General features: G+C 37.6%; 1 protein-coding gene across 1 annotated transcript in view; it reads right to left on the bottom strand.

The window, feature by feature from the left end:
- Window positions 1–4,825: 4,825 nt before the first annotated feature.
- CARM1 (coactivator-associated arginine methyltransferase 1) overlaps window positions 4,826–10,084 on the bottom strand; it is a 43,637-nt gene continuing 38,378 nt past the window's right edge. The window contains exons 10-14 of the mRNA XM_009327292.1: window positions 10,018–10,084; window positions 8,534–8,623; window positions 6,860–6,997; window positions 4,981–5,070; window positions 4,826–4,853 (exon numbers count right to left, since the gene is read on the bottom strand). Of these exons, the coding sequence (XP_009325567.1) occupies window positions 4,826–4,853; window positions 4,981–5,070; window positions 6,860–6,997; window positions 8,534–8,623; window positions 10,018–10,084 (413 nt within the window). The remainder of the gene's footprint in view (window positions 4,854–4,980; window positions 5,071–6,859; window positions 6,998–8,533; window positions 8,624–10,017) is intronic.

Here is a 10,084-nt window from a genome sequence, read left to right as displayed (position 1 = left end):
AAGTGAGGAAATGCTGTATTTCATAATGTGGTCAAATCCGTTCAAGAGTCTTACGTTGTAAAACTGCATCATCACTTCTTGCTCCAGTGTCCCCACAGTTCTGCTTTAGTTCCCCTACATTCTCTAGCATTCATTAACGTTGCCTTTATAAAAAATGGAAGCAAAACACCAGCATTTGTATCAATAAAATGTTTTCATTGACATGTTGTTTCAAAAATACTTTACAAATATATTCTTATGTTTATACCCAGAAAGTCCTGTAAGGTGAAAACAGTACATTGTAGTCCTTGAAGGTAGGCTCCTTTACACTTCAAAATCACCAATGCTTCAAAGCAGGAAAGAGGAAAATGTTAAATGATAAGGAAATGAAGACAGTCACAGGACCTTATTTCAAACTGTAAACGGTACAGTACTCAGTGTCAATTTTCTCTTCGGTTTTAGCATACAATCTGGAATAAAGTGAATTCCTGAAGTAAAGAGAAATACAAATACCAGTCCTGGATTATCCAAATCACTTCAAAATAGCAATCACTGTGAAATATTCTTTGTACTAGTTAGTGTGTAAGGAAACAATCTTTTCTATACATATTGAAGATGCAGTTATTAGATACATAAACCTTTTGCTCTGGAATTAAATAAAGATATACAATCTGACACTGCTGTCTGCTGCTGTTGTTTTTCCTCCCCTTTATTTACTTCCTTAAAAAGAATTGAAGTTGCCACACGAAATTGACAATGTAAGGTTTTTCCCTATAGAAAACAGAAGTCTTTGATACACAGATACTTTTTCTTGGAGACTGAAATGTGAGATCCAGACAGACATGCAGGTCAATAGGAGGCATTACAAATCTATTAGCTGACTTCAGATTCAAATTTCATATACTCCTTTCATAATTGCTGAGGAAAACCCTCCAAACTCTAGAAAACTCTGAACTACAGCTGCCTGGTATTTGGATTTGGGCGTTCCTGGATTTGTTTCCTTCTCTCATATAAGCATAAAACCACCAACCACTGTACAGACTCAATTTAGGAAGGACAGATACCCAACCATCAGACATTGCATCAGAAATCTCATTACACTGCTTGTACAGGTTAGAATGATAATTTCTGTTACCATTCTGAGGCAGCAACCCACATTAAATACTATTTTTTAAATATATATTATATATTTGTGTAACAAAACAGGCTTTTACTGTGCAAACTACATTTTTATGCTAGAAGTCTCTTACTTGCTGTATTAAATGCTACTGGAAATAACAAGGCAATAATTTTCTGACACTAACTTCAGTGGTTTCATGGCCTCAGCCATGAAGTTCATGTTACTTTTACAAGTTTCACAATTTTAGGGACTACTTTCCATAATCTCATGAACTATCTTCAAATAGCTGCAAATGGCTGTTGACTTGCAGAAAAAACTCTGAAACTACATCTGTTTCTTAATGATTCCCAGCAGGGGTCCTTAGGGGGTCTTTTGATCAAATGCGGCATGTAACTTCCTGAGAGAACAGTCAGTTTTCGTGGGGCTTTTCATTCAAACCAGCCTTCTCCAACAGGGTATGGAAGGCTAACGGCTGATTATATCTTGCTAGAGGTATCCCTGCAGTTATGTTTTTGGTAGTAAAATGACGTATACATTTCTGATTTGACTCCAGCTCATTAATTCAGCCTAAGGCATATACTTTGAACGACAGAAACACATTCTATAAAAGTCACTATGTGCTCTTTATGGATAACATTGTCTGGAGAGAGATCTCATTAAAATCTGTGCTGTAACTCTGTAGTCTTCCTCATTTGCTAGGTACGCAAGCCAAAAATACATCTTTATATAGCTTGGACTATCAATACTTCTCAGAGAGCTACAGAAAAAGTGAAAGTCACACTTACCCTGTCATACAGTTTTATATCGCTATGCTGGGAGTAATTTACAAATGTGTCCTGTTACACTTCTGTAGGCATAAAGAAATCTAGAACATTTACAAAGTATATGCAAGATGACTTCAGGTTTATGTCTCAAAATGAACCATATTAATGAGTCCATTGAGAGAAAATTGAAGTATTTAGCACACTGCCCTGGTGAGCTAGATTAACAACAAAAATTGAAATATCTGGAAATAAATGCTGAGTGTTTGAAGCACGGACACTACATACTGCTCAAAAATCTTTTGATGTGTTACATATATAAACATGAGGTAGGTTTTGTTCAATAACCTAGAATATTGGTAAGAATATTAAAGGAAAAAAAAAAAGACGAGTGAACCAATGTAGCTTACTGTAAAACACAAATAAAAACCAAGAAAGAGAAATAGTTCTTGTTCTATACCAAATGAACTTTCTAGAATAAAATTGAGTCTGCTGCAACTCAAGTCTGTAAATGTGAGTGCAGGCTAAATTTCAATTAACAAAACAAGGGATGGAACCACAATATTCCCTTCTCATGTGACTCGCATACAGTTGCAGATATGTACAGTTACAAATTGATTTTACACAAGCACCAGTAGGCCTACTAAGAACTGAACTGATTTCAGTCTCACTGGTTACTCAGCTTGGTGAGAATCTCAATTCTGTTTTCAGATGCGATATTATAATATATTCTAGGCATACCTAAAAATGGATGAAAGAATAAAATGGTTATAATAAAATATACAATTCTTTGATAGCTTACAGCACTAGCTGAACTAAGCAAACTTAATAAATTCTAATACAGCTTTTATTTTACTCTGGAGTAAAAAATATTGACAGCTTTTTGATATTTAATAAGGACTTTTATGAAATTGAAAGTGGTGTAGCACAACACTCAGCCAATGTATGTCAGATAAATCTCATTGGAATAAGGCTAGGAAATCAGTCCCCTGTGCTGTTACTGGATTTATTAAATGCAGTGTGATTTCAAATTTAAATTGTAAGTCTTTTCATCTAGATTTGCAGCTGTGCAATAAAGTGTAAAATGCTACCAAATCCACTATAGCTTATTTTACAAAGGCAGAGGCTTCCTTTTGCTCTTATGTGTAGCAGCTCAGGCCATTGCCTTCACAGAAATGAAAGGCTTCCCAGTCCAGTCTTTTATTTTTACCTGATGCTATAGAATTAGTATGGAGTTGTTTTAAATGAGCAAAAAATGTCCAGAATTGCCCCTTCCCTACTATCCATCCCTGTGGTACAGAGATAAGCATTTGTATCAGGGACACTATGAAGCAGTGACGTAGAAGAGAGCTAGGCTGTAATGTGGTGGCATAATGTCGTACCATGCACAGTAATTTGCATGTCGCAGTTTAAAACCTGGATTATATTTTAATTTTAAAAACCTTACGAATGCTTTGAAAGTTACCTTGTGTTTATAAGTAAGCATTTTTCTTTTGGGAAGTCTTCTTTGCCTTTGTTTTTTCAACTCTTTCAGAGTTCTGGTAATTGGTATGGGAGGGCAGGGGCAGAATGGAGAAGGATCAATAAAAAAACCTAATGGAGCCTCACAGGGGAAGCCTGTTAAATAAGGTTAGTATGCTGTGGCAGGATTTCACAACCAAGCACTCTAAGAATTAATGTATAAAAGAACAGCAGTCTAGATTATTGAACTTGATATGGTTAATTGGCTAGCAACCATTAAATCACACAGTGACATTTTTACATTGAATTTTCAAACTAGAATACCGCTTCATATAACTTAAAGTACTTCTATATGTAACACACAATTTGACCATTTCCCTCCCTGCTTTCTTGCAAATGAGTTATAGCATTCTGAAAGTGATTTCTACATTTTATGTAAGTTAAAAACTCTTAACAACAGCTTCTTTTGCTTCTAAATGAGTGGACTTGTATTATCCTTGAAAAGGCACTCACACTTATGCAATGAGTGCTGAGAGTAAGTATGGAGATTTTAGAAGACCAGTAAACTTACTTGTAATCATCCTCACAAAAAGCGTTTAGATTTGAAACCGGTATCAGCCAAACCAAAAACATAAGCAAGCTAGACACTGTCCATGTCACAGGTCAAATCTGAGGAAAATAATCTTTTCCAGTTCATGATTTTATTTATAGTTACTGCAAGTCTCCCATAAACAGTCTTTATTATAAAGGTATTTTTATGAATTTAATCAAAAGGGCCCCATTCTAAAGCCAAAACAACTGCTGTGCCGCACATTTGATGTACAGATGAAAATTAATTCATTTTCTTCAGACACAATGGATATTTTATTTTACAGGATTACTGTGGAATTGTCATATAGGCCTGAGTCAAAAAAATAGGAAATGGGAAACATAATGAATGAGGGAAGCATTTTCCATGTATACCTCTGGAAAAAATCAATTCCACCAGCTGCATTTGCCTATTTTTATGCCAAATACAGCATAAGAATGAGAACTGAACACAGCTAGCCTGTTTTTCTCAAAAAAACTTTTTTTCTTTTGGAAGAATTGATGGCTCCTTCCTCCTGCTTATTTTGATCTGTAATTGACAGCTTTTCCCAAAATACAGTGCTGTAGCAACGCCTAATGAAGGTCCCTGCTCCGTTGGAAAGGATTGCAGCAAGCAGATTTTTTTCCTCCCCTCATATTTAATACAGAAAGGACAGGTCCTTCATGTCAAATAGTAATATCAGTTTAGATACTTAGCAGAGTGCATCTTGCCATATTGCTGATTCCTCGAGTCACAATGATGCACATCACACAACATGAAACAGCAAAAGAATTTAAGTATACATTAGTTCAAGTAAGTAAATGTCTACTATTTTGTCACAGCACTATATCATTACAGATTTTTAATAAAGCTTTTTTTCTTTTTCTCTTTGTCACACAGCCTAAGTAGAATATTGGCTTATATAAGTAACTACTGCTAATACAGAACAATGATGCCCTCATACCTGTAGAAATAAGATAAACTGTAAGAGGTCAGAAACTTGTTCTTCCGCGGTAGGTGTGCTTTGCATCCTGTCATACAAGATGTTACCACTCTACAACAGTAATTTTTTAGTCAAAAGCATTTCTTACCTAAAAAATGGATTCTTTAAATCAAGAATGTTACCAGATTTAAATCCTGTCTGGTCCACCACAGCTACAATCTGAATGTCATAACTTTGTCTGCATCAGAAAGAGAAGTATAAAAGAGAGGTAATGGAACTAAAACAACTATAACATCTTGTGTGAAAAAATACCAGTGTAATTACCGTCTGAATAATAACCACTTAGTATAACAAGCAAAGGAAGTTTATTTGCAGTGGTATCAGTGCAAGGCATGATTATTTAATCATCTCTAAAGAAGTAAAATTTACAAGATGCTTAAGTGATTTTAAGAGTTTGCACCTGAAAAACATCATAATTTTGCACTGATAGTATTCAATAGTGAAAGGTCTTTTTCCCCCTCTCTGACAGAAATGCTGTAAATTTCAACATTAGCAAGTACAATCAGAGTATTATTTCATGATCAAAAATATCTAACTGGCCAAACAGCATTAGGTTCACTCTTGTCATAGCCTTGGATTTCACCAGGAAGGATATTTTTCACAAGACTTTTTGCAAGAAGCTGAGTTTATACAGAAAAGTAAAGAGGACCAACTGAGCAACTGAGAGCACACCAAAATGCTGAAGCTGACCAAAGCTGGTCCTCCTGCATGGAACAGCAACTGCAGAGTTAACACAGCGGTACTATGTTGATCCCAAAAGCAGATTAGCTTTGTGGCAGGAATTGTTAACTCACTCCTGACACATGGTTAAAGTGCTTCTCATTCTCAGTATGGCAAGGTCACTAGCTCAGGTATCTCTGAGCCATGCTCCATTGTAGATATGCCTTATGCATTGACATATTTACAGCAGTGGCTGTGTGATCACTTTGTGGCATACAGTGTTTCTTTTATATATTAAAATATGAATACATTTTACATTTGAAAGAGACATATCAAGATCTGTATTATTTATTTTCTCCATGAGGCGTTTCTAAGCAGTAAATCTGGAAATTTAACAAGTCCCACATCAAGTATTTGTTGCTGATGTGATTAAAGAGCCCTGGAAGTATTACTGACAGCTTTGATGTCACTGGAATCACCTGACTGGTCAGCATGTTCCCCCTCCACCCCCCCCAAAAAAAAAAAAATCCACTTTTCCCCTTCCTACACCGGGGAGGCTTTGTTTCCTGTTAAAACTATGCATACACATAAGCCAGTCACTTGAGGATTGTTTTCAAAACAAAGCATGGGAGTGGAGTTACCAAACATTTGACTGACAGCAGGAACAGCAGAGAAGTCTGGTGAGGAAATATGCCCTTCCAAAAGCAGCCATCTTCATCAGCCTCAGTGGAAGGCCAAACAAGGCATGAAAAGCACTATTCTTAAACAGGGGAGCACACCCATGAGGAATTTTTTTCAGAATTAAAAATGTAATGGATTTGGGATCAACCCCACTTCTCCTTGTCTCTGCACAGGACTTGCTGAGAGGCAAAGGATGTTGGGGCTTCGGGCAAACAAGGCTGCTGATGAAGACATGGCTAGAGGTTACACTACCAGAACAAGGTGTAGAAAATGACTGGACATGACCTGAGAAAACTGCTGTGTGTGAAAGATAGTGGAGCGGAGAGCTGACAAAAGCTGCAAGTAGCACTGTGAGGGAAGGCAGGATGTGACAGGTGGTTAAGGAGAAGGTATGTGAGAAGGAACATCACAAGTAACTGGAGTGGAACATGGAGAACTTTTGGTGAGCTGAGTCTCGCAAGGTCAACAGTGCCTATGTAACTGTATCAGTGATACCATGTAAATCGGTAACGGTACCAGAAATAAAAAATGTGGGTACAAGCATACCCAAAATTAACGTGTCTTTTGGGTACCTCTAACAAGAACAGTCACACTACAAAATCTGCTTGGGAAGCTTTTACACTTACCGCTTATTGGCAACAAATAAGACTTTCCCTGAGAGAGTTTCCCCCTCTTTAGCAAAGAGGGGCGTCTGAAGAAGGCAGCGTACTTGATACCAGTGAGTGAGAGGTTCTGTCGGTGCAGTGGACAACCAAACAGTTATCCTAAAACAAACGAGAAAAACTATCTAGACTTTCTCTCCTGTCTTTCCTTCCGGAAACAATTTTAAGTTGTTAGACCTTTTTGTATGTGAGGCCTTAACTGCTTACAATAAACTTTAAACTGCCTTAAAGTAAACTGGGAGAGTGATTCTGCCCTATGATGGGAAATCAGTATGTTATGCCTCATTTTCTTTACCTATACTGTTCCTGTCACCACCAGATCTGTGTGCCTAAGCCAATTATGGAGATTCAAAAGAGACTCTTTAGACGCCTGTTTTCTTTTCTTTCCATGCTGGCAGGACAGAGAATACTAATTTCTCTCTCCTCTTACCACTCAGACAATTTCAACAAATTACAGGAAATGAAGGTTTGTCCTGAATGTGGCAATGCGATTCCTCACAATGGTAGTTTCATCCTTAAAAAACACTCCCCAAGAAGGCCCTATGCCTAGTTTTCATTTGCAAGAGACATTTCAATAATATATTGAAAGCAGCTGTAGGTGCAAAGAAAGGGATAACACAGGTAATACCGCGAGCCCAATCCACTGAGATTTCACGTGCTAAGACAAAGAACTTCCAGAGTTGTAGAAACATGAAAGACATGCTGATCAATCAGTTGCTTACTCCAAAATGGAGGCCTTCTCGGCAGAGGATTTCAGTCAGTTCCTACAAGACTGCAATTGTCTCTACTGTTTTAACTGATGTGGAGTTTCTGGTTCCTTTTTTAAGACTAAAAATTTTACTATCAGCTGTTAAAGTGAATAGAAACACACATATGTCCATTTTCTTTTAATGGACATACTATTCCAAATTCTTGACAATCCTTATTTAAAAGGCTAGTAAAAGGCGTTTATCAACACAAATAAATAGAAGTGCATTTTACAATCACCTCCTCTAAAACTAGATCAGTTTAACTGGGAAATCAAGAAATCTTATCTAAGAGCTAAATACAGATAGTTGTAATCTATGTATTGGCTACCTGAGCAAGTTTATCTAATTTTCACCTACTTACTATAGAAGATGAATGTCCCCATTTTGAAATATATGCCTGGTTCTGCAGTGAAAAATTTTCCCAAGCCTGGTGAAATTTTCTCCATTTCCATTTTGTTAGCTGGAACTTGCAGCCAGCTCTCCTTTTTGCCCACAAACAAGACCAGCCCAAATGGGAAAATCCAGCTTATGTTCAAATGCTGCTGCTTTACTTGCAATGTAAACCAGAAAGGTATATAATATTACAAAGAATCAGTATTGTGTGGAACAGTGCATTTTGACCCCCAACAATTCCTGGATGTGGTCTACCATAGATAATGTGCACCCCAATGAATGGGAAGCAAGATCACCACCATCTAGTCATACTGCTAGCACTAGGTTATCACACTTCCTGTTACCTCTAGAAGGCATCATTTCTTTGATATGGCGGAATTACATTACAAACAAGGTCAGCACCAGATAAAGGTCTAATTCTGCCACACTTTGTATGAAAGTCGTGGTTTTTTCCCCTGTATTTAGTATTTCATAGAAAGAAGGAAAAAGTACTTACAGTGATCCTACAAATGCCACATCAAACCAGAAGGCTAGGCCATGGATTAGTCCAGACTGCATCATTTGGAAAACAAAAGGGATTTCCACTCTGCAGGAGAAAAAACAATATGCTGCCAAAGTAACTTCCAAAGAGTACTGGAAATTCCACCAGAAACCTACCTTGTACTAATTTACGTATCTCCATTCGTATTCATCAGTTTATGTCTCAATTTTCCATATATTTAAAAGGATATGCTCTTTTTCTCTGTGTCAATGGAATTAACCAATGGCACTGATTTAGGTGTTAGTTTTTTGGATGCCTTATTCGACAGTAGATCAAATACGCCACTACACAAGTGTTACTGCATCATTTGTGGCAACACTGCAGACTGTTACAAATGCAGGGGTTCAGTCTTTCCAGTGGAAAATTTCCCATTCCCAGTGAAGGACTTGGATTTAGTTTAAATACTATTTTGAACAGGAAAATGTTCCACTACAAATCTGACAAACAGAACTGCTACTGCAAACAGAAGGAAAAATTGAACTGCTTGAGCAAGAGCTGGAATATCTTCCCTTCCAAAAGAACTATTACTGGCTATGTAGTTCAACCCAAATCTCACCCACTCTTGCAGAAACATACCATAAAATTAGCATTCAGATGTGAACATGTTAGTTCTGAGAACCACTGAAGGAAGTCTACGCTAGCCAACTGAGACTGGAAAATAATTCTCCAGCTGTTTCCCCCCTCTTAGAGCAATTCTTCTCTCTCACTAGACCATGTCATTTATACAATTGGTTGTGAATCATGTTGAAACAAGGGTTCATAGTTTCAAAGACAGTCTGTGGTATTTTCCCCTTAAGATAGTGTCTTGCAAGGACTTGAAGTACTTCCTCAAGTTCTCCCATATGGTACATTTTATTTCACAGATGTACTGCGAATGAGGCTTCTCTGCTGTCATTCTGGGACACAAGGGATGCAGGCTGGTTTATATGTAAGACCTTCCAACTAAACATCTGAAGGAGCTCTGGAGGGAAGTAAAGAGGTACAGCTGACTCCTGTTGGACTGGAAAATGTTTAAAAAAAAGATATACGCAAGAGTTCAGCAAGGCAGCTTGTGATGACACCATTTGACAAGGTCTTTTAGGATGTCTACGCAGAAAAACAAAAATTGCCTTGTAACTAGATTTAAATGTGTCCCAACATATAATGCTGAGAAGTAAACACTGTCCTCCAGAGCCCATTTTATCCCTTTCAGTAAGAAAATTTTGTGAACTGATCTCTGGTGTTTCACAGGCTCACAAACAGGCTTCTCTGCTAATACTAGACAAATTGTCATGCAGGTGAATGCTCTGGTCCACTACGAGTGGTGTACTAATCATTCCGGCATGCCACCTTCCCTCCTCCTCGTCCACCGCCAAAGCTTCCTCTGTCTCTGAGCACCAATGATCAACAGCCAGTTACAAAAATGAAAGATTAAGAGTAGGTTGCTGGCATCTGCTGACCTATGCAAATCTTCCTCAGCAACTTCCATGAAGTTAATGGTGTACTTCACTGTCCGGGCCATCAGAA

This window comes from Pygoscelis adeliae, unplaced genomic scaffold (assembly GCF_000699105.1).
Source record: "Pygoscelis adeliae isolate BGI_AS28 unplaced genomic scaffold, ASM69910v1 Scaffold26, whole genome shotgun sequence".
Taxonomy (NCBI): Eukaryota; Metazoa; Chordata; class Aves; order Sphenisciformes; family Spheniscidae; genus Pygoscelis; species Pygoscelis adeliae.
The sequence above is the reverse complement of the archived record's forward strand: the minus strand, read 5'-3'. Positions and strand labels throughout refer to the sequence as shown.